This window comes from Pan paniscus, chromosome 22 (genome assembly GCF_029289425.2).
Source record: "Pan paniscus chromosome 22, NHGRI_mPanPan1-v2.0_pri, whole genome shotgun sequence".
In the NCBI taxonomy this organism is placed as follows: Eukaryota; Metazoa; Chordata; class Mammalia; order Primates; family Hominidae; genus Pan; species Pan paniscus.
In genome coordinates this window covers 27,808,536-27,833,824 of record NC_073271.2, presented here as the reverse complement: position 1 = coordinate 27,833,824, position 25,289 = coordinate 27,808,536, and the positions used below count along the sequence as shown (strand labels likewise).

At 36.1% G+C, this 25,289-nt stretch overlaps 1 protein-coding gene across 12 annotated transcripts in view; it reads left to right on the top strand.

Moving 5' to 3' along the window:
- The window catches only part of SCAF4 (SR-related CTD associated factor 4), a 61,847-nt gene that overhangs the window by 18,351 nt on the left and 18,207 nt on the right, over window positions 1-25,289 (top strand). For 2 of the 12 annotated variants that reach the window (XM_003813224.4, XM_003813225.6), the window contains exons 2-15: window positions 7,485-7,568; window positions 8,370-8,414; window positions 9,916-10,077; window positions 11,462-11,597; window positions 11,922-12,064; window positions 12,669-12,845; window positions 17,076-17,257; window positions 17,604-17,712; window positions 18,844-19,011; window positions 19,534-19,619; window positions 20,348-20,538; window positions 21,383-21,483; window positions 21,902-22,015; window positions 22,893-23,049. In XM_003813224.4, coding sequence (XP_003813272.1) covers window positions 7,485-7,568; window positions 8,370-8,414; window positions 9,916-10,077; window positions 11,462-11,597; window positions 11,922-12,064; window positions 12,669-12,845; window positions 17,076-17,257; window positions 17,604-17,712; window positions 18,844-19,011; window positions 19,534-19,619; window positions 20,348-20,538; window positions 21,383-21,483; window positions 21,902-22,015; window positions 22,893-23,049 — 1,855 coding nt within the window. The remainder of the gene's footprint in view (window positions 1-7,484; window positions 7,569-8,369; window positions 8,415-9,915; window positions 10,078-11,461; window positions 11,598-11,921; window positions 12,065-12,668; window positions 12,846-17,075; window positions 17,258-17,603; window positions 17,713-18,843; window positions 19,012-19,533; window positions 19,620-20,347; window positions 20,539-21,382; window positions 21,484-21,901; window positions 22,016-22,892; window positions 23,050-25,289) is intronic. The other 10 variants (XM_055105176.2, XM_055105173.2, XM_055105174.2 and 7 more) reach the window with 5 other exon arrangements.

Below are 25,289 nucleotides of genomic sequence, written 5' to 3'. Positions count from 1 at the left end.
TGAAGTTTTTTTCTGACATGGCAGTGCTTCTTCCTGCCCCCCCCCACCCCACCCCCGCTCCGGTTTGCCCATGAGAAATTTATTAATGGTTTGAAGGAACCTACACATTATTGAAAGATGACTAGCAGTTATTTTGGGCCTTATTTTCCTCATTTCTAAAAACAAAATAATTTTTCCCTGGGCTGTTGTCCTTCATATTTTTGACCACAGTACACACAGTAGGAATTATGTAATTCATTCCTGGATCTCAATCCACAGTTTGAAAAACACTGCTCTGGATTAACTCCAGGATTCTCTCTTTTTCTCAAAAGAATTACGTGTAGTACTCATTAATATCTATTGTGTATTTACTCTGTGCTAGGTGTTGCTCTAAGTGCTTTTGTATGTATTGTTTGTATTTAATTCTTAAACTTAACTAAATAAGGAAGGACTACTGTTATCCCCATTTTACAGATGGAGGAATTCTCATAGGTAGCAAGTGGTAGAGCCAAGATTTCTCGGGCAGTTATTATTGAGCCTGTGCACTTACCGTTATTCTAACAAATTGTGGAAAATCAATCAAAATCTTAGATCACCACAACATTATATACTTCTCTTGAGAGATTCCTCAAACAATATTGGTGACCATGACAATTAACTCTTTTATTTAAGATTAATAAATTGCAACTTTGCTTTAGACACAAGTAAGGACTCAGTAATAAATCATTTACAACTAACAAGTTCATTTTGTTTTAGAGTGAGAAAAATATACCAGGCATAAATGGAAAATAAAACAGATATAGCAATGAGCAGTATAATTGATTTTTAATTAAGAGAAACAAAAGTCGGGGATTGGTGTATGTGAGAGGGGGTAGGAGTTAGAGACCAAGACATTTATTAAGCACTGATTATTTTAGATGCTTTCATTTCATGCTATTAACAGTTTTATAAAGAAGGCCATCAGTGTTTATTTTAAAAATGGGAGAATCAGGCCAGGCACAGTGGCTCACGCCTGTAATCCTAGCATTTTGGGAGGCCGAGGTGGGTGGATCACCTGAGGTCAGGAGTTTGAGACCAGCCTGACCAACATGGTGAAACCCCCGTCTCTACTAAAAATACAAACATTAGCCAGGCATGGTGGCAGGCGCCTGTAATCCCAGCTACTCGGGAGGCTGAGGCAGGAGAGTCACTTAAACCGGGGAGGCGGAGGTTGCAGTGAGCCGAGATCGCGCCATTGCACTCCAGCCTGGGGGACAATAGCAAGGCTTTGTCTCAAAAAAAAAAAAAAAAAAGGGAGAATCAGGCCAGACATGGTGGCTCTCGCCTGTAATGCCAGCGCTTTGGGAGGCTGAGGTAGGCAGATCACACAAGGCCAGGATTTAAAGACCATCCTGGGCAACATGGCGAAACCCCATCTCTACTAAAAATGCAAAAATTTGCTGGGTGTGGTGGTGCACGTCTGTAATCCCAGCTACTCAGGAGGCTGAGGCATGAGAATCGCTTGAAACCGGGAGGCAGAGGTTGCAGTGAGCCAAGATCCCACCACTGCACTCCAGCATGGGAGACAAAGTGAGACTGTCTCAAAAAAAAAAAAAAAAAAAAAACAATAAACAAATGGGAGAATCAAACTCAGCAGAACTGGCAACAGTAGAGGGCCCATGTCTTACCTGGAAATATTTGAATGAGTCAATATTCAGAAATAAGAATTTCTGAATGTATAACATGCTGGCTATTTAAAGCTTTCCCTCATGCCCTAAGGTAAAATTGAGTTCTAAAACATAAAAACAGTGTATTGATCTTTAGTCTTGAGAAATTGAAATTTGATCAGTATTTTGATCATCTAAATAAATTATGCTGACACTTTCTTCCTAAGTCACCACATTCAGTATTGTAGGGTCATTTAAAGCATCAAAAAATTGACCCTATTTTAGTAATTTATATCGCCTCTAACTTGTTGCTTGGGTAGGCACATCACTTTATACCTCTGTGCCACTTAATTTTTTTCTTTAAAAAATTCTTGGGTTCAACTCCTCATAACAATTATATATTAGTATATTACTTTCTAGTTTGGGTCCACATTGCAATTTTTCCCCACTTAACATAGCTGTACAGTCCTTTTTATCTTCACTATCTGTACACTATTCTTCTGGGCTAATATATTTGAAATAATTTTGTTATTGTTAGGTACTAGTTAAAAGAATTAGAGTTTTGGGAAATGGTTGATTACAGATTGAATTTTACCACTTAATTAACTTTATAACTGAGCAGATTGTTGAGCCTCAGTGCTATCATCTGTAAAATGGAATGATAACATCTGCCTCACCATAAAGGTTGTTACTATTTCTGTCCAAATGGACAGTGTCAATGTACATGCTTACCAGGAAAGTATATCAATTCATATCCTCTATGTCAAAGTACATCAGCGTAATTTCTGGATTTCTGTATCTGTTCAGTGAAGGCATTGCTGTAGGTATCAGGGAACTTTTTTGTCTTGCAAAAGGTGGAGACCGTTTGGTGAATTTGTGCATTAAATAAGTCAATAAAATATTAACAGCATTCATTGAATGTTCAAAGGTGATTTTGCAAACCTCCAATTTTGAAAAATCTGTATTTCCCTGTAGTGTTTTTCTTCGTAAATTATATCAAATGCAAATGCACAGCTTGAAATTTTAAGAAAAATGTTGGTAAAGGAGAATAAAAGTCATCCCAAAAGAAACTTCTCTGGTGGGGTGGCACATGCCTATAGTTCCAGCTGCTGGGGAAGCTGAGATGGGAGGATCACTTGAACTCAGGAGTTTAAAAAAAGAAAGAAAGAGATGTGATGGAAACTTTATAATGCTAACAAATAAGATATAAGTAAGGGTGGTCATTTATAAAAAAGCTTTGAAACATGGTCCTGTCTCCTTTTTATATACGAAACACTCAGCTTGCCACTTACTAAGCTCTCAGATATTTGTTGAATTAATGAAAAATGAGCCAAAAATGCATTTCTGTTTCCTTGCCTGCCACTCATTCCTTAACCAGTTGGAATTTGGAATCACTTTCAAAAACTGATGTCACTTGCATTCACCTAATTGCCAAACTAAATAAACAAGATTTGTTTTGCATCCTGATTAACCTCTTGTAGCATTTGGCTATGCCAGATGTCTCTAATTTCTGGGATTCTACTTTGTCCTGGTGCTCATTTTTGCAGGTTTTTTCTCTGCTACATTGAAATTTTTGGTATATATGTTGTTCTTCTGTTTTGTGGTTTTTTGTTTGTTTGTTTTTTGTTTTTGGAGACGGAGTCTCGGTCTGTATCCCAGGCTGGAGTGTAGTGGCACCATCTCGGCTCACTGCAACCTTCGCCTCCTGAGTTCAAGAGATTCTCATGCCTCAGCCTCCCAAGTAGCTGGGACTACAGGCACATGCCACCACACCCAGTTAATTTTTGTATTTTTAGTAGAGACAGGGTTTCACCATGTTGGCCAGGCCGGTCTCGAACTCCTGACCTCAGGTGATCTGCCCGCCTTGGCCTCCCAAAGTGCTGGGATTACAGGTGTGAGCCACCGCACCAGCCTGGTGTATGTGTTCTTGGTGCCCTTCTTACTCCAGGCTCCTTCTAATCCATCCTCATAGTTTATAACCTTTCCATTTCTAGCCTGGATCTCTTACACATTCAAGATCCATATTTCTTTCTCTGCCTAGATATTTAGTAGGCATCCCAAATTAAATTCAATATGTTTCATTGTTATCCCTGAATCCAGACAATATACAGGCAGGCACAGATGCCTTCCTGGATTTTTTTTTTCCCCCCTATATTCCTTTTCATAGTTAATGGTCTCTGCACAAATTTAGTCTGTATGCAGCATTGTATCAGGTATGGGTATGGGTATGTTGTTAGGGAGTGTGAACTTTAGAATCAACAAATATTAGTTCAGATCATGGCCTAGGCATCATCTAAAACAGATATGACCCTTTTTTTTTTTTTTAAGTATTATCTCTAAACAGGTGTAACAGATCTGCCTTAGTTAACATGATTAAGTAAAAAATACAGCATATCACTTAAACTCATTGCTGCCTGGTAAGCACTCAAATGTTGGTTACCTCTTCTCTTCCCAAATAATATTTTTATGGAATGTAATAATACTCTGCAGCTGTCTCAGATTATGGTACCTGACTGTTCTCTTGCTGGTCTTTTGTCTGAATGATGGTTATACTGTTATGTGGTATAGTCTTTACTTTTAATTTTTTAAATACATCATGATAATTTAAATAGAGACTATAGAGTGTTTCCTTAAAAGCTACACTAGTCTGTCTTGTATGTTCATTTGGCTGTTAATTTAGTGAGTTGCTTACTGCTGAAATGATAAAGAAGTGCTTTTTGGGGGCATTAGATGAATATTAGCTCTGGCTTAGGTTTCCTTAAAATTTACTCTAAGCTTTTAATGACCAGAGAAGTAGTTCTTACTGTTGCTCCTCTCTCTTTCTTTCTTTCTTTTTTTTTTTTTTTTTTTTGACAGTTTCAGTACCAGTAAGTATTTATTCGTTGTATTTTCCCAGGGGAAGGAGAAGGGAAGGGGAAAGAGTCAGTTCGTATGTTACAAAATCATTAGAAAATGGGAGAGAAAGTACCTGGTTCAGCAAAATCAACCATCAAAATAGACGCTCCCCCCCACCCCCACAGTGATGGGGATACCAGTGCCCAGTGGGCCTCAGTCTCTATATTTCAGGAAATGAGGAGAAGGGATCAGGAAAAGAACAGACAGGTGAAGGCTTTCTTACCTAGCTTCTGCATAAATTAGAGATTTCACACAAAGCTTTGATTTTTAGCAGTAAACAGGGCGTCACATTTGTTCATCTCCTATGAAATAATCTTGTGGCTACTTTGACATAAGTTTCTTGTACCTGCATGAAAGTTCCAGACTGCCTTGGATATACATTTAGATTCCCTTTCTTGGCCTCCTGGCCATCCTCACCCTCTTGACTTTCTACGTGGAAAGGCCCCTTATTGCTTCTACTTTATTATTAAAGATTTAATCTATCCAAAATATAGCAGTGTCTTAAGTGTTTGGCATGAATCACATCAAGAAGTGGTCTTGACATAGGAGGTTGAGAACAAGGAAGGGAGGGTTTCTAGTTTCTTCAGGATTTTTGCATAAATCATTGAAGAGTTGTGGAGACAACCCAAGAATTAAATGTGTGTGGGCGTGTTCATTAAGACCTATGGGTTTTTGTTTTTGTTTTTGCATCCCCTTTCACTGTGTTAAGGTATAGAAATTAGAACAATAATAAGCAACTGTCTTAATAGATTTTATAACAGAATATACCTTTTATAAATGTATGCTACATATTTATAAATCATGCAGTGTTGATATTTTTAGAATTTGTGTTTAAGTTGAAATATGTTAAATTGTTTCTTACTGGTTTGTATAATTTTAAGGATTTGTTATTTCTTTTTCTTTTTCTTTTCTTTCTTTTTTTTTTTTTTTTTAAAGACAGAGTCTCACTCTGTCGCCTGGCCTGGCGTGCAGTGGTGCGATCTTGGCTTACTGCAACCTCTGTCTGCCTCCTGGGTTCAAGTGATTCTCCTGCCTCAGCCTCCCAAGTAGCTGGGACTACAGGTGCCCGCCACCATTTTGTATTTATAGTAGAGATGAGGTTTCGCCACGTTGGCCAGGCTGGTCTCGAACTCCTGACCTCAGGTGAACCGCCCACCTAGGCCTCCCAAAGTGCTGGGATTACAGGCATGAGCCACCGCGCCTGGCCTTACTGTTTCTTTTCTAATTGCCTTTCAGTTAGCATTTTATTCTCAAAGATAATTTTTTTATTACATTGGTAAATGAAGTAATACAATGAAGAATTGCAGCCGTATTTAGAGAATCCTTTTATTAAAATGAATTCCTGTGTTAACATCTTAGTGTTTTCTCTGTTTTCTGTATCTTATGGAAAAATTATATTATTTTCTGCTTAAGTAGTTATCTGGTTTTTTATTGATTATATTTGGCATTCCATGCCTTTTCTAAAATTGTTACTGATGTCTGTAGTTTTGAAAAGATGTGAAAATTGTCTAAATTTTTAGGATACACTGCTAGGTGGGGCTGTTTACTCTGAGAAAACACTCGTATTTTAGGCTAGCCTCTTAACTAGTGGTCTAGTAAAGGTTCATACCCTAGGGCTCCATATTTGGAATATTGACATAAATTGAAAGAATGGAAATGTGATTCATATGAGTTTCATAATGTTGGGATCTCTGAAACTTTCTTCACAATATCTTTTGGAAGTCCCAGGTAAGTGTATGCTTATGGTTAAACCAAACAAAAACAATAATTTAAGAAGGTAGATATGTTTCTTAATGTCAGGATTTTATCTTTATAACCCTCTATGGACTCTCCTTATGTTTTGGTTGGATTTAACCCTTTGGGGGAAGTATGTGGTTAAGTCTCATGGAAGCACCTGATGGCTGTAGATTTACTGTTGTGAGATTTGTTAAATTTGGTTTTCCCCTTTTGTTTGTGTTTTTTGGAAACAAGTCTTGCTCTGTTGCCCAGGCTGGAGTGCAGTGATGCAGTCTTGGCTCACTGCAACCTCCACCTCCTGGGTTCAAGCAGTTCTCATGCCTCAGCCTCCTGAGTAGCTGGGATTACAGGTGTGCGCCACCACGGCTGGCTAATATTTGTATATTTAGTAGAGACATTATAGGATATAAAAAGTAACCCCCCCATCTGTGGAATGTTAAGCTGACACCCAAGACAGCCAAAGCCTCCCATAATACAACATCCCACACTCTGTTCTGGTTGTACCAAAAAATAAAGTAAACAACCAGTGAATGATTTTACCTCTTAAAAAAAAAAAGCATTTATACATAAAAAATGGGATGAACTGGGATTCCCTCCTTAAAAATGTTTCTAGACCTACTAAAATCTTGCATTTACAAAATAGTTGATAAAAATACTCCTCTGGATTGAAGAGAGGGGAGACAGAGACCACTGATAAGACATGGTATGTACTGAGTAGACTTGGCTTCTTTCTCTGGCTTCATCAGAGGCTGGACTCTCGTTGGTTTTAGTTTCTCCGTTTTCTGCAGGTAAATCTTTAGTTTCTTGGTTAGTCACTTGAGTCTGTTTTCTCTTTGCTCCCCCTCCCTTTCCCTTTTGTTTGCACATCTTTGTCTAAGGATTTATACTTCTGCTGCCTTTTTTCAGCCTCATTTCCACTTTTGCAGGAGCAGGTTTAGCTGACAGCCATGCCGATTGCCTCTTGGGCTTTTCCTTCATTTCACTACCCCTTCGCCACCCCTTTGGCAGAGCTAACCTTCTTCTTGGGTATCACGGCAGTGGGGAGGGTGTGTGCTTGGTGCCTGGCCACCAAAGCTCTTCCTGCTGCCCTAGCTGCTAAGACCCCCCTCACCACCCCCGCCCTGTTTGTATTTTCCAAGTGGTGATGTAGTTATGTAGGAAAGGTGGTTATTTACTAGCCAAATAGTTAAACTTTACTTTTTGTTTGTTTGTTTTTTGTCTTTTAAGCTCTTTTCGCTTATGGATATGAAACCTCCCATCTCTAGAGCCAAGATGATTCTCATCACTAAAGCTGCTATTAAAGCTATTAAGGTAATGATAAAATAAAGCAATTTGAGAAATCTTTTTGAAATTTTGAAAATATTTATTACTTTTAAACATGAGAAGTCAACTTGTGAATTAGTTCAGGCCTAAATCAAAGAGCCCTAACCAGCCTTTGTTGAAGGTACATGATAAGCGTGTATTTGCATTGTAACATATTGTTTCAAAGCAGTGTGGTTTTTTGGTGGGGGTAGGGGGATAGAGTCCCACTGTGCCACCCAGGCTGGAATGCAGTGGTGCGATCTCAGCTCACTGCAACCTCACCCTCCCGGGTTCAAGTGATTTTCATGCCTGAGCCACCTGAGTAGCTGAGATTACAGGTGTGCGCCACCACGCCCAGCCTCAAAGCAGTTTTTTAAATTTTCATGTATTCCTTATCATAAACCAACTATTTAGTTTCATTTTTATTTAAAGAGAAAAAATTCAAGCTCCATGAAGTTAAATGTCTTACCCAAAATCACACTTTAAAATGTGACTTTAGAAACTACATTGTTTAGCTCTAATCCATTGGTTTTGTCCCATAAGGTTGCCAAATATTCTGCTTCATGAAGGTTTATTGATTTAAAATTTAAGAAAAGGGATCTTCTGTTTGGGGAATTTTTGTAGTTTTCTGTTTTTAGTTTATTTTTCTCTGAGTTTTTTAATATTAATTTTTTATTATGTATTTCTCATGGTTCATTCAGTATTGATAATATTTAGATTGTATAGATTTCAGAGTTTTAAGAATTTTCTAATTATAGGAAATGTAGAAATAAGTAAACTGAACAGTAATTTTCTCTTAATTCTTTTCAGCTTTATAAGCATGTAGTTCAAATAGTAGAAAAGTTCATCAAAAAGGTAACTATCTCTCATTATAACCTCATTTTAGTTACAATATGATTTGTAATTTACTTTGTAAATTTTAATCTCAATGCTTGTTTCTAAACCACTTCATAAAAATTTAGTCACTAGAGGTTCTTTTTAATCACTAGAAGTTTATAAAAACAAATTTTTAGCAGTACCATTAATTGGTACTTAACTTACTGTAAACTTAGCACTCAACTCACAGCAGTTTCTTATATGTTGGTTATGACCCTTCCCTAAACCTGAAGTGCTTACTCTACCCCCTTGCCCTGACTGCTGTTGACATTTAGGTGTTTAACTCACCTTTGAGTATTTCAAGTGAAATTACTTTGTCAAATTTTCCCAATTTTTCCCTTTTCCCATCAGAATAAAATTATTTTCAGTTCAGCTGTCTGTTGTTTTATAACTGTGTGATTGGCACACATCTGTCTCAGTAGAAAATAGAAAACAGAGACTGAGACATCTTTGTCTTAACCCCTGACCTGGAGCTGTGACATGTAGTACCTACTAATCAGTGTTTATAAAAATGTCTCTAATCCATGGCCCTTGTATACTGGCTTAGGTATAAAAGTTAAAGTTCCAACAGGCAAAAAAGATGGTTAGTAAACGCTTTGCATAGTAGTACATCAAAGTACAAATAAATAAAATGGAAAAAATTACCTATAGGCACTGTCACCAAATTAACTGCAATATTTATTGATACATTTGGATTTATTTTTTATGTACATGTGCATTTATAAAAGTAAAAATGGACATAATACTGGTTGTTAGGCTGCTTTTCCCACTGAGTTTATCATAAACATTTGCAAAATACTGCTCTGCGGTTGTTACAGTGATGCACACAGCCATTTTCTGAGTTGTTAGACCTAATTTTTTTTTTTTTTTTTTTGCATAAATTCCTAGATGTAGAATTGGTGGATTAAATAAGACTTTGCTTTTATTGCTAAATTGTCTTCCATAAAGGGTTACACCTGTTTCCACTACCACCAGAAATATATATAGGTGTCTGTTTCTCTGCTTTTCTCTGCTGTTGTCAGTTCGGTTAGCCAAAAACTACTTCTTGTTTTTAATTTTTATTTGGTACTGTTATATAATTAAAATTGATATGTTAAAAAATGTTTTGTTAATTTTGAAATATAAAAATTACCTTTTTGAGCAGGGTGAATTGTAGAGACTATCATAATAAGTGAATTTATATGGAACTGGCTTAAGGATTGGTAAAGTAATGTCGATTTTGGGACATTGGGTGTAGGGAAGTAGAGAAATCAAAGAAGAGTAAAATCTTGGGGGTCAGTAGTATCAAGAGAATGGTAGTTCCATTATAGACATGGGAAATTTGACAAGTTAGCCATTTAGAGAGCTGAAACATTCAAGTAGTTTTTAAACAAAAGCAGTCATTGGATGGATATATAAAAGTTTCATAAATGTGAAAATAATGGGTGTCAGATTGTGACTTTGCTTTTTCTGTACTGATCTTACATCTTTATCCTTGCAGTGTAAACCAGAATACAAGGTTCCGGGATTATATGTAATTGACTCAATTGTGCGACAGTCTCGTCATCAGTTTGGAACTGATAAAGATGTTTTTGGGCCAAGATTCTCTAAAAACATAACTGCCACATTCCAATATTTATATCTTTGTCCATCTGAAGATAAGGTATAATTAATTTTTAAACTAAAACTTGTATTCTTTAAAAAATATTATTTTAAATGTATGTTAGATATTTGGAGCCTACTATATTACTAGATAAGATTTTCATGTAGCGATGTCTGTGAGCTTGAAACAAAACAGTTTTTTTCTTCAGTGGTCATTTCGTATTTATTTTCTTATGAGTTCTTCAGGATTATCAGTCATACTGTTGAAATATGACAGGAACAAAATTTATAGAATCAAAGAGTTTAATAGTGGTTGCCAGGGACTAGGGGTAAGGGAAACATTAGGAGCTGCTAATCAATAGGTATGACATTTCAGTTAAGCAAGATGAATAGGTTGTAGAGATCTGCTGAACAACCTTGTACCTATAGTTAACAATTCTGTATTGTACACTTAAAAATTGGCTAAGTGAGTAGATCTCATGTTAAGTGTTCTTACCACAGTAAAGTAAAATTTTTAAAAAATAATATGAAAGGCGCATCATCTTTAAAGAAGATATCGTTGGAAAGATGTGCTTGTGTAGTTGAGTAAGGAAGAAATTGTGCAGTAGGAAAAGACAGCGATCATCTGATTGTTGGTTATTCCAGAAAGAAAGAGCCAATAATAGATGTTCTTCCCCAACATATAGAGATACTAAAGTTTAAGTGGTATTCATTAGCAATCAGACTACAGTATTTAATTCCTTATATATACAGTTGGCTTTACAACATACTGTATAAAAGTAGAAAAACATTACAGATATAGTAGCTGACTATAAGTAGATAGGAGGAATTATACTAGTAAACATACTCAGAATAATGAAGAATGGAGACATTTACAATAAACAGCATATAAATTTCAGTGTCATAGATGCTGTTTTTATATTCTTGGAAGAATGCTCTTGTGGGAAAAATACACCCAAAACCAAGATGATTCCTTGAGTAAAGATAAAAGTTGTGCCCATGAATAACATATATTCTCTGGATCTTCATATTTGCTTGGCCACATAATTTAAGTTTTGACTACAGGCCAGTTGCTTAAATATTTTAGCTGTTATAATTACTCTGAAGAAATTCTCCTTCATTTACTTCAAGATAGCTTTTTTTTGGGGGGTCAGTGATAGTTTATTTGTAACCATAAGTAAAATAAAATGAAAATGTCAAATAATAAATTTCTTTTTATTGTCTGGGTCTATAGTCCATCTCTGTTCCTTTCTCTAGATGATACCACTGAAGAAAGACTAATTAGTTTAACCAGGTTGTAATTCTGATTTTTTTTTCCTTGTTTATGAAACACACATAGTATGGAAATATTAGCCTAGGGAGTTTTCCTCTCTTTTTTTTGTAAGAGTATAATCGGTTATTTATGCAAATATTTATTGTATATTTGTGTTTCTCATGCGTAACAGAGTAAAATAGTTCGTGTGCTGAACCTTTGGCAAAAAAATGGAGTGTTCAAAATTGAAATTATTCAACCTCTTTTGGACATGGCAGCAGGAACCAGTAATGCAGCCCCAGTAGCAGAAAATGTTACCAATAATGAAGGTATGGTCAAATGTATCTGTGAGCTCACACAATGGTATAATTTTTTGCACATGAAACAGTCAGAGTTTATCTGTATTGAAGGAATTTTTCTATAAGAAGGAAGCTTGAGTTTACATCTTGGAAGGTAGGATTTTCTTTCCATAATTCCTATTTATAATAAAGGTCTGCTCTTCTGGTAGTTGTTACAGTATAAACTCTAGTGCCACAATCTATGTATTTTATACTTTGTTAAATTGGATAAAATGTTATTTTAGCAAAGAAGCTTAATTAGGAAAACTTGTAGGTTAACTTTTTTTTAGGCCTTAATGCCCTTTTCTTTTTTAGGCTCACCTCCACCTCCAGTAAAAGTTTCTTCTGAACCTCCCACACAAGCCACTCCAAACTCCGTCCCAGCTGTACCACAGTTGCCCAGCTCTGATGCTTTTGCTGCTGTGGCTCAGCTGTTTCAGACAACTCAAGGCCAACAGGTAAACTGTCTACTCAAAAGTGAAATTGTTTGCAGGACTAGGTACTGTTGTCATTTCTTGTTTTCTATTCTTCATTAATAAGCACATTCAAAGGAGAAAATACATCTGCTTTTCAACTAGAAAAGCCTTCACAAGAGAAGTAACGTAGGAGGAATAGGGAAAATGTAGAAGTGATAAACAAGGGAACAACACACTTAGAAATGACAGTACCTCTTTGAAGAGGACTTTAGAACTACTAAGTGGCTCATGTTGCTCACAATTCTAGCATTTCTGATGGATTTCAAAATTATTTTTAATGGAGAGAATTTTTCCATTTTTCTAGAAAACTTATGCTTACTTTGTTCACAATTCAGTGTATTTTCTCTTTTTTTGACCATCATATCATTGACATTGTCAGCATACATTTTTAACCTTAAGCAATGCACATTATATCTCTGTATATTCATTCACAACAAATTTAACCATTCATAAAAGGATTTTTTCCCCAATTTGTTCTGTGCCTGTGCTACTTTGAATCACCTTTAAGACATTTTTTTATTAAATTAACTTTTGATAGTATGATTATACTTTGTTCTGTGATTTATTGGTTTTCCCATTCTTTAAGCTTCAGCAGATCCTTCAGACTTTTCAACAGCCTCCAAAACCACAGTCTCCTGCCCTTGACAATGCTGTGATGGCTCAGGTTCAGGCTATCACAGCTCAGTTAAAGACAACTCCTACACAACCATCTGAACAAAAAGCTGCTTTCCCCCCACCTGAACAGAAAACTGCATTTGACAAGGTATATTTCTCTCACATAACCCACCCCACCATTTATATCACTCAACTTGAATTATGGAAATTATCACTTCTGTATCCCTTCTGTGGATTGTTCATTATGTCGTTTTGTAATTTGAGAGATTTTCCCCCTCAACATGAAAATATCGATTATTTTCCCTGGTTTTAAATGTGATATGTGCTCAGTGCAAAAATTTCCAGGGTTTGAAGCTGAATTTACTAGTGTAAAATGAAAAAAGTGAAAAAAAAAAAAAAAAAAGTTAGGGAGTAAAGGAAACAGAAAATTCTTCATTAACCCCAATACTTGGGGATTACTGTGTAACATTTTGCCTTACATCTTTTCAGAATTAATTTCCTACAGATACATGCTTTTCTTTAATTGAGTATAATACATACCCACTTGTTTTGGTGTTAATACTCTTGTATCTTTTTTGTTGTTGTTAAGGTTAATAGTGGATTTAGATCTACATTTTTACTGAATGCATGTAATACATAGTATTCCACTACATGGGCACATTACAGTTCAGCCATTCCACTACTAATAGACATTCAAATTGCTTTCAGTTTTTTGCTGTTAAAAAAACCTGACAGCCAAGTGTGGTGGCTCACGCCTGTAGTCCCAACACTTTGGGAGGTTGAGAAGGGAGGATCTCATGAGCCCAGGAGTTTGAGACCAGCCTGGGCAACATAGTGAGACTCCGTCTGTGTTTATTTATTTTTAATATATATGTGTGTGTATTAATAATATATAGGTATTATTTTTAATATATAAAAATATATAAAATTATATATTATTTGTGTGTGAGTGTGTGTGTATTTTAACCTTAGTTACCATATATATAATATGAGGGTTTGGGAACCAGCTGGGCATGGTGGTGTGCACCTGTAGCCCTAGCTACCCAGGATGCTGAGGTGGGTGGGTTGCTTGGCCCCAGGAATTCAAAGCTGCAGTAAGCCATGATTGTGCCACTAGCCTGGGCAACAGAATGAGATCCTGTCTCTAAAAAACAAGCAACAACAAAAAAGAGGATTTGAGTTAGGTCAGTGTCTCAGCTGCTCTATCGGGCCTATAGGTTTCTTAGGCATGTTTAAGAAGCTGCCACTAAGGATATGGATATGCTGAACAGCTTAGAGCTTCTCATTGAAATTTAACCCTAACAGCTCCACTCTTGTCTGTTTTATTTGGTTTATGGCTTTATAAAACATCATTTGAGTTTTCAGTTTTCACTGCAAAAAAACTCAAAAGTTTGAAAATCAGAACTGATGCCTTTGGTTTCATCATCTTTAAAATATCTGATTCTTTCCAACATCCTAACTATAAAAACAGAAGGACTTTATTGCCAATAGTCTAAATTAAAAATCCACCTAGTAAATACAGTTTTCATTATATCTTAGTGATTTATGAGTGATGACTGATTAAACAAAAGTTGGATACATTTTTTTGAGTAAAAAGGAAATATATACTTGCAGAAAAAAAAAAACAAATAATACAGAAAGTTATAAAATAAGGAAAGAATTCCACACTGCAGTTTGAACAGATTTGTTTGTGTATATTCTTGCACTCTTGTTTGCATGCACATACGAACATAAACTCACATATTTGGTTTTCCTAGTTTTTTGTTTTATGTTGTGATTAGGAAAACTCCTCATTTGTATTAGGAAAGATTTCTATATTCTAGTAAGGTTTTTTTTATGATTGTCTGTTCAGTCCCTCTGGAATCTGTTTTAGAATATGGTTGAAGATAGTTAAACCATTATGTTTTTGAAAATAGCCAGTTCTCCCTCACTACTTTTTTATACACTAAATTCCTGTATGTTTCTGTGTCTTATCTCTGGACACTGTTCTATCCCACTAATATATTTGTTTATTTCTGCATCATAATAATTCTTGTAACAGGCTGTCTTTCATTTCCTGGTATCCCGTCTCTCCCCCTCCCACTTCACTCTTTTTCAAACTCCCCCTCATACTTTTTCAAACTTTGTTCATTTATCATGAAGTGTATTAGTCAAGAGTTCCAGGGAAACAGAACCAGTAATTGAATCTACATCTGCATCTGTCTATCTAGATTCTTGAATGAAAGATAGATTTATCTTAAGAAACTGGCTCACGCAGTTGTAGGGACTAGCAAATTTGAAATTTGCAGGGCAGGTCAGCAGGCTGGAAATTCAGGAGTTAACATTGTAGGCCTGAGTCTGAATTTGCAGGATAGCAGACTAAAAACTCAGGCCAGGGTTTCTCTGTTGCACTGCTGAGGATAATTCCTTCTATCTCAGTTCTTATTCGTAATGCCTTCAACTGATTGATTGAGGCCCACTCATTATTGAGAGTAATCTGCTTTACTCAGAGTCTACTGATTTATTGTTACTTTCATCTAAAAAACACCTTCTCATCTAAAAAAACACCTTCACAGCAACACCTAGATTAGTGTTTGACTGTACAGCTGGGCACTACATAACCTAGGCAGGTTGTCACAAAATTAACAGTCACAGCATACTTTTCCAGATGAACTGGAAAACTCTGTACATTTCTATGTCAGTGTATAGAATTCCTTTGAATTTATAGGTAAATTTAGGAAAAGCCATGATAGTGAGCATGTTTCTCTTATTAATGTGAATTCTAATTCCTCTAGTATTTAACCTTAAGTGGACTGGCCCATAAGTTTAGAAAAAGGAATTCTGTGCTTTTCTTTTGACTAAAAAGGTCTGTTTCAAGCTTCTCACTGGAAATAATTTGTCTGTTTCAGCTGCTTTATAGATCTTCAGTTTCCTAAAAAGCAACTAAAATTTCTTTTTGGGTAGACCCCATTTTAATTTTTTAATTGCTTTAAGTATTTTAAAGCAGTATTCTTCAAACTTTAAAGAACATATTAATATGTAATAAACTGTGAAGATCATAGGTTTTGTTTTTTGTAGGCGACTTTGACCAGATTTTAATTTTGGCTCCAATTACTTACAGACTGTCCTGTTGTTGAATTAATGTTTACTGTTCAGTAGTGTAAAATAAAGATGGTAGTAAAAATATTTTATTGTTGCCATGAGGGTTAAATAAAAATATGTAAAACAGCAAGGTACCTGGGCTGTGATGGTTCCTGTTCAGAAAATACTAACTTGCTCATTTGTAAGAACTTTACTCACTTGGCCTAGAACTACAAAGAAACATAAGTTAGCTCTATCCCAAAACACACTTTACACTTAGTTTAGTCCTATATACTGTGTTGTCTAAGGACAGAACTTTCATTTGATTTAGAAATGTGTTGTTCAATAAAGCAAAACCAGAATCTCTAGGCAGAACTATTATAGAATGACAAGGTTCAGGAATTTAAGGTTGAAGTCTATGAGCAGAATGAGCATGGCTTGAAAGGAAAGATTGCTTATTGAAAGCCAGAGACTGAGGGCTTTGAAGTCAAAAGGACTAGTGTCCGCATCCTGATTCTACCATTCACTGACTGTGCAATCTTAATCATGTTTCTTAATCACCTGAGCCTTTGTTTCCTTGTCTGTAAAAAAGAAGAAACTATCTACATTGCAGTGTTCTTGTGATGAAGTCTGTATGATCTGATACACATTAGTAGGTATTTAAGCATTATCTTTTTTCTGAATAAATCTTACTTAAAATTGTTCTTCTAGATATGTGATCTCATTAAGTCTCCTGAATTTTTTTTTTACATGAAAGTTTCTGGTAAGCTGTGAAGTTATGAGAAAGAAGCAAGCGAACCTCTTAGGAACTGCTAGTGACTTTTTTGTGTCCTTGCCATTTTTTTTTCTTTTTTTATATTAGTATATTCTTGAGGAAGCAGTATATGGACACTTTTCTATATGCATTATGGTGATTGAATAAGACAGTCTTTTTGTACATTTTATGCTGACTGAAAATGTATACCCATTTTCATGTGCACAAAGTTCCAAACATTTTTAGTCTAGGGAAATGAGTATTTTAGAAAAACATGTATGCTGCTAAATTACTTGTGAAATACACCAATAGAAAATAGAAAGCACTGTACTTACAATTGAGGAAGGAAAACAGAATGAAAACACTGTGTGTTTTCCAAACTGGCATCTGTGTAAAAATTGTTTATATCTACAAACCAAGGTGCTGAGGGGCATAAGGGAAAATAAGATTGTGCTTGACAATGTGGGTTTCTAGATGGTGGTAAACATCCCTTGTTTTTATAAAGTTTTTTGTGCAGTGAATCAGTCTAAATTTTAAAATGAAATATTGACATAATTTTTCCAGAAGTTGCTTGATAGATTTGACTATGATGATGAGCCAGAAGCTGTGGAAGAATCAAAGAAAGAGGATACCACTGCCGTCACCACGACAGCACCTGCTGCCGCAGTACCCCCTGCACCCACCGCCACCGTGCCTGCTGCTGCTGCACCCGCTGCTGCCTCTCCTCCTCCTCCACAGGCACCATTGTTAGTTTTTTTTTTATTCCTCAGCAGATAGAAAATTGGTAATAGTTGTAAGGCATAACCTAAGTAACATTTAGCAATGACAACAATGTTCTATGAAGTTGTTTTGTAAAATTTGTGGTATTAGTTTTCTCTTGAATGAGGAAGGGATCCTCTTAAGATTTAAAACCAAAACATGGCTTTTATGTTGGGAATAATACTGAGTTTATAAATTAAATTTAATATATAGGTAAATATATGGTTCAGTAAAATGTTAATGACTCATGAACAACACTCTGTTTCTGTAATTTAAGTATGGCTGAGAAGCTTGTGCTTTTGAATGGGTAAAAGATTATCCACCTTTTTTTAGTGGCTTTCCTGGAGATGGCATGCAGCAGCCAGCATACACACAGCATCAAAATATGGATCAGTTTCAGCCACGAATGATGGGAATACAACAGGATCCAATGCACCATCAGGTACAAGCATTTTTCTTGCAGTTCAAAGAAAGATCTATTCATTATAGAGCGTATGGTTTGCATTCCACAGAGCACTCTGCAGCTATGTAATTGGCTAAGTCGTACTATATCTCTGATAAAAGCTGTTGAACACGTAACTATTTTGAGTTGCTTTTTTCTGTAATTAAAACAAGGATGCCAAAATCACATGCTCATATTTTAATAATAGGCATTTTTTTAGTTAAAATAATGTAGAGATTACAGTTCTATTTGAAGAAACCGACCTGTTTAGTTATACAGCTTTTTCCCTTGGAAGGGCCTTTCTTCTGTATTTTGTGTGGTTAGATACGTTAGAGGGCTCTGAGCTCTGAACATTCAGGAATATAGTTTGAAATCCGCAATAAAAGGAGCATACATAGCACACTGGAGAGTTGCAGGAAGTTAGTAGAGATAAATTTGTTCCAGTAAATTCTCTCATTGAGTGTTTCTTAAACTTGATTCTGTATCTAAATTATGGGGATGGGGTGGGAAGCATTTTTGTTATTTCAAGTGTTTAACAATTACTGAAAGTTCATAAATAATTTAGAAAGAATACTTAAAGCATTATATTTATAGTTTTATTTGTGTTTAAACTGACATGCAGAAATATGTTAGATTGTAGTTTACTTTCATTATTATTATGATACTTTATTTGAAACTCTAAAAGTTGGGTATGTTAGTTGAAATTCCCCCTTGGTTATTTTTTTTAAAGTAAACCTAGAAGTCATTGCTTCTAGAAAGCCAGTTTTCCTCCCAAAAGGCTTAATTGTCTTTAAAGCTGAAAAGAGACCATTTGCAATGGAGTACTTCTGACTTGAAGTTCAGTTTATCACATTGCTTTCTTATGTAAATGAAGGTATTTCTTTAAATATTTAAAACTAAACCTGTGTGTTCATAATTTTAAAAAGAGTTACAGGATTTTTAACCTATATACTTGGTATGTAACAATTCTTGCGTGGAAATTGTACATATGGAAATTGTTAAACAATGTTGAATGTCGTTGTAACTTTTCCTTGATCAAACTTTATTGAGGATATTTTAGTTTTATATAACTAAAGGTTTTCCAAATTATTTTGATAGCTATTACTCATACACTTTCTTTAAAAATGAAAGGTTCCACTTCCTCCTAATGGACAAATGCCAGGATTTGGACTTCTTCCTACACCTCCATTTCCTCCCATGGCTCAGCCTGTGATTCCTCCAACTCCACCAGTGCAGCAGCCTTTCCAAGCTTCTTTTCAGGCACAAAATGAACCACTTACACAGAAGCCACATCAGCAGGTAAAACTTTATTCTCAGATAGTTTTATCTTTTTTGTTGCCTTGACTTATATGCAGATTTCTCCTTATTTGCTTGCTGTCTTCATTTTTGAATATGAAGAAATACCTGGGTACATATTAAACCCTCTCAGTGCTCCAGGTTTTTCATCTGGAAAGGGGACATACTAATACTGCCAACTTCCATAGGATTCTGTGAGGTTTGATATAGAGTGTTGAAGGCTTAACTAGTGCCTACTTCACTGCATTAGATAATGGTTTATTAAAATGGTATGTAATTTAAGCAAAGTAACTTTACCAGAAGTAGAGAAATATTTCTTTTAATCTTTTAAACAATATAAAAGTGGTTTTTGTTTTTGTTTTTTTTTCCCAGTGATGGCCAATTGTTACTAGTAATTTGGTCCCAGGCAACCAAAAGAGAATTGCTTCAGGGAAGGAGATTTTTAATATAGCTTTTGTTAGATTTTGTCCTCTTGCTTTTATACTTTTAAAATTTCTCATTTTATCATGGTTTTTGTTTTTTAAGGAAATGGAAGTAGAACAACCTTGTATTCAAGAGGTTAAGCGACATATGTCTGATAACAGAAAGTCAAGATCTAGGTCAGCATCCAGGTAATTTATAGAAAATGTTTTTTCCAACCCTGTATGTCTTAGGGGACATAGAAATTAAAATTAGATTGGGTTATTTTCAGATATTCAGAATGTTAGTAAAATAACAGTTGGTATGTTTGTATTTGTATATGTGTGTAGAAGGGGGCAGGTGAAGTATTGATGTAAAAAAAAAAATACATCATTCATCTTACTTTTTTTCCCTATATTTGAGTTGCTCAGATGTAATGGAATTTTGAAGATATAATTCTATACATAGGTAATCAGTATGTGATATTAGAAGAACTATATTTTCAAAGTTCCATTACAGCTTTATCAGCCAGCAAAAGTGGAAAGATCACAGTAATGCTGTAATCAGAGAATGTTTTTAATTGCTGCAGAAAAGACTTTACTAAGAAGATAGGTAACAGTAGTAGCAGTGTATCTGAACTATGAAAATTAGCTACTTAAATTACAAGGATGTAATTTTATATAGTACCAGACGGCACTGAAGATGACAGATACTTATATAAGCTGTCAACATTGTGTATTTTATTTAAATAATGTGCATGATTTCTAATTTGGGACATACTAAATCTGTAAAATGAATTCTCAGGTATTGCATTCTTACATACCCAAACATTAAATTACCTAGTTTTTGTTCTGTTTTGTTTTGTTTTAATTAGTATGTGCTTATATTTTCTGGTTTTTGTCTATATGCTATGCATTCTCCCTTCTCTTGAAAACATTAGGTCACCAAAAAGGAGGCGATCTAGATCTGGTTCTAGATCTCGAAGGTCTCGGCATCGACGTTCTCGATCTCGGTCCAGGGATAGACGCCGACATTCTCCCCGATCTCGATCCCAAGAAAGACGGGATCGAGAAAAAGAGAGAGAACGTCGACAAAAAGGCCTCCCTCAAGTGAAACCGGAAACTGCAAGTGGTAACTCAACCTTTATATTCAAACCTCATGTACTATTTTTTCATGTCTTGGGTTTAAAGTGTTTTATAACTGTTAGCAAAACTATAAAAGAAATGTTACCACTGTGTTGATTTTTATTTGAAATATTGCTTTCTTGTGCCTTGTTTATTCATTGATGTATACCCTTAGATTTGCTTTCGTACCTTAAACCAGCTATAAAGCAGCAGTAAGGAGTGAACCAAAAATTTACAGAATGTATTCACTTGCATTATTTTCTGAATCTCATCAGATGTCTTCAGAATACATTTAGTAAGGTGTGCTAGACATATATTTGATATAAATCAGTAACTATTAAGATGACTAAGATTTTAATTTATAATATGACTAGGGCATATGTAAGATTTCTGATTCCATAAGGCTTATCACCTAGGACACAACATAAAAGAAAAACCATCAACACTTAAGAGTGGAGAAAGGACAGTTACATGCAAGTGAACAAAGCACTGAGCTGGTTGGTAATCAAGAGACTTGAGCTCCAATCCTAGTTCTGCTGTTCATTGGCAGGGTGAGGTGGGCAAGTTATTGCTTCCCTGGCTTCAGTTTTTATAGATGTAATCTTTAGATCCATCTACAAAAAAACCAGTTTTTTCCAACTTTTATGTATATCTTTCACTATCCCAGTTCTCTTTCTGGAAGTACTAATGCAGTTTTCTAGAATTTTTAAAATGTATGTGAGATTTAGTATTTAAACTTGTGGTGTTGTAATATAGTTCATGAATATTTTGTGTAATGATTTTTTAATGTAAGCTACAGTGCTGCTCATTATCAAATGTGAATCTCTTTATGATTGTAATTTTATTTTAAGTTTGCAGTACTACCCTCTGGGTGGGGCAGCTGGACAAAAGAACTACTCAGCAGGATGTTGCCAGTCTCTTGGAAGAGTTTGGTCCAATTGAATCAATTAATGTGAGTGTTTATTCAGTTTTTTAAGTACGATGGACAGGTGTGATTAATGTCATTTTATGAAATGGAGGACCTGAGACCAAAGTTACAATTTGCTCAGGTTTATAGATGTGACTAGAATTTAGGTGTTCAGAGTCCACGTTTAGAATTATCTGTATTTAACATTTCTTAGAATTCTTTGTATTTAACATTTCTTGGATAACCAAGTTTAATTTCAAACATTTCTAGGTAAGTCTTTATATAACAAAGCTTGGAGGACTCAGTTGAGACCAAACTTGAATTGCCAACTTAGAAATGAATTTAACCTTACATTATATAGCATGGGGTGAGGGATGGGATTGTTGGAACTGCTTACTTGGTGTTGTATCTTGTTGCTTTTCAATTTTGTTATCTTTTATAATATTAAAATGTTTTGGAGCAGATGATTCCTCCCAGGGGTTGTGCCTATATTGTTATGGTTCATAGGCAAGATGCCTATCGTGCCCTGCAGAAACTGAGCCGAGGAAACTATAAAGTGAACCAGAAATCCATAAAGGTACAGTCTTATATGTTATAATTAATTTTTTTTTAAATAGGCAGAAGGGGAAAAATATGTGGAATAGAAAAACTAATTTGGGTCTTCGAAATGACTTTCAACACTGAGGCATTTCATGTGCATCTTTTTTTTTTTTTTTTTTTTTTTTAAAGACTATTTCCTAAAAGAACTCCAGTGTTTCAACATAAAATTGTAAATGTTACGTGCATGGTAGAATTTGTTTTGTTTTGTTTTGTTTTGTTTTTCCTAAATGTAGATGGGTTCATCATGGTAAATTAGTGCTTTAAATATAATGTCTTTTAGCAATATGTTTTGTGCTGTTCAAAAAATTTGGATACCGTATTTTTAAAGTTTGCCATCTTAGAATTAACTGAAAAATATTCACCAAAGGTGGAGAAAAACATATAGGTACATGGGTATTTTTCCCCTAAGGAGCTAAAGTCAGTGTTTCTTCAGTGTCTTAACACCCCATTCTACCGCTGGATTGCACTGCAAAAAGATTTTGTCTGATGTTAAGTAATTACAAGGCACCCCTAGACTTGGAAAAGTAGTCCCCAGTATACTACTAGGCTATTCAGGGAACTTCAGCCTTTCCCTGTTAAACTTTTTCCTTTTCTCTAAGTTTTATGTTGGCTGGGTTGGGTGAGAGTTGGTAAGGAGAAGATGCCAGTGAAATTTCCATCCTAGGACAAAGTGAGAATTAAAGGGTAACCAGTTCTGTAGTGAGAATAAGGCTTTGAATGAGATCCAAGCCTAGCTGGTCCAGATTGCTCCCTTGCTGCCCGAGTCGGAATGGATAGAATGATAGAGAATAATACCCTCAAGACTTATGACCTTGCTTTGTTTTCTTTTTATATTTTCACTAATGGTGAAATAGATTGCCTGGGCCTTAAACAAAGGAATAAAGGCAGATTATAAGCAGTATTGGGATGTAGAACTTGGTGTTACTTATATTCCATGGGACAAAGTCAAGCCTGAGGAACTCGAGAGTTTTTGTGAAGGAGGAATGTTGGACAGTGACACACTTAACCCAGGTAAAGCAGTATTTAATTTTTCTTACAGTTCACTTATTTGCTTGGTAGTACATATGACAAATCGAATGTCCTGTTCCTTGCATTAGGACGTGATTTTTGAGATTTTTTAGGATCCCTCCTGTGTCAGTATCTCCATTATAAACTGAGGGTTAAATAGTGAATGAGACAAAAGAGATGCAAACACAAGTGAAATACTTAACTGATTATGGGATCTATGAACTACAGAATTAAGTAGAACTTTTCCTGTGAAACTTAATAAATCATATAGGTCTTAACTGAGCATCTTTGGTATTATGTTTTTTTTTATTTATTTTTTGAGGTGGAGTCTCTGTAGCCCAGGCTGGAGTGTAGTGATGCAATCTTGGGTCACTGCAACCGCTGCCTCCCAGGTTCAAGCCACTCTCCTCCTTCAGTCTCCCGAGTAGCTGGGACTACAGGCGCATGCCACCTTGCCCGGCTAATTTTTGCATTTTCAATAGACACGGGGTTTCACCATGTTGGCCAGGCTGGTCTCAAACTCCTGACCTCAAATGATCCGCCCACCTTGACCTCCCATAGAGTTGGCATTACAGGCGTGAGCCACTGCACCTGGCCTGGTATTGGGTTTTAATCCAGTGCTTCATGATAATTACCTTGGAAAGTTTTAGATGTCCAGAGAAGCAATCTAAAGTAAACGTGTAAGACAAGGAATTGCAGTTATTTGTGGGCATAAATATTTAAAATGCCAGATTGACAGTGAGATTGCAGGGGGGAAAATCGCAGAATGCATGGGCCTGACCTGGAGATTGCTAGACAGAGGAACAGGAGGAGCATAGGATGGCATGGCAGTATAGAATGTTTTTTGTTGTTTTTGTTTCGTTTTGAGATGGAGTCTTGCTCTGTCACTAAGGCTGGAGTGCAGTGGCATGATCTTGGCTCACTGCAACCTGTGCCTCCCGGGTTCCAGTGATTCTCCTGCCTCAGCCTCCCAAGTAGCTGGGACTACAGGCGCGTGCCACCGTGCCGTGCTAATTTTTTTGGTATTTTTTTTAGTAGAGAAGGGGTTTCACCATGTTAGGCTGGCCTCGAACTCCTGACCTCAGGTGGTCTGCCTACTGCCTCAGCCTCCCAAAGTGCTGGGATTACAGGCGTGAGCCACCATGCTCACCCTCACCGCCCTCAGAAAGAACATTTAAAGGAAGCTTCAAGGCCAGGCACGGTGGCTCATGCCTGTAATCCGAGCACTTTGGGGTGCTGAGGCAGGCAGGTCACTTGAGGTCAGGAGTTTGAGACCAGCCTGGCCAACATGGTAAAACCCCATCTTTACTAAAAATACAAAAAAAAAAAAAAATTAGCTGGATGTGGTGGCGGGTGTCTGTAATCCCAGCTACTTGGAACGCTGAGGCTGGAGAATCACTGGAACTCAGGAGATAGAGGTTGCAGTGAGTTGAGATTGCGCCACTGCGCTCCATCCTGGGAGACAGAGCAAGACTCTGTCTCAAAAAATTAAAATAAAATAAAGGAAGCTTCAAGCAGGAGTGACGGTTTCAGAGCCAAAAAGAGATGAAACAATGCTGTACTATTCCCACATCCCACTCCCTCCCTGGATGTACAAAGCCTTCATCTAAGGATAGAGCTAGATTTGTGTTAAGGCAATCAGGTATTGAGGGCCTACTATGTGCTGGACATCTGGGAGGCGCTAGACAGTGGTAAAAAGAAGAAGATGGTGTAATCTTGGGGCTCATGGTCCAGTGGAGAATGTATTGAAAAGCTCAAGAATATAGAGAATCTGATGGAGCCAGAGCCTCAGAGGACGGAGCAGAAAGACAGTTTTGTTTTTACTTGACTAGAAGATATGTGGAAATAGGTGGGAGGTTTAAGTTATTCTTTAATATTAGTGAAATGTGTTCAGGAAATATTGGGTGTTTCATTATCCTTTATTTCTAATACTTTAAATAATACATTCTTGTGGTTAAGAACATGGACTCTAGAACCAAATGTGTCTGAGTTGAATCCGTCCCTGCCATTTAGCAAGAATGTGATCTTGGGCAAGCTGTCTTTGCTTTTCTCATTTGTAAAATGGGAATAATAGTAGTATCTACTTGTAAATGGTTGTGAGAACTAAATAAGCTAGTATAAATAGAGTGCTTGTGACAGTGCCTGGCACACAGTATGCATTCTTTTACATGTTTCTATTGTTGTTAATTTAAATAATTACTATTTCTAAAATTAGCATGGGAATTTCTTTAATAATTGGGCTA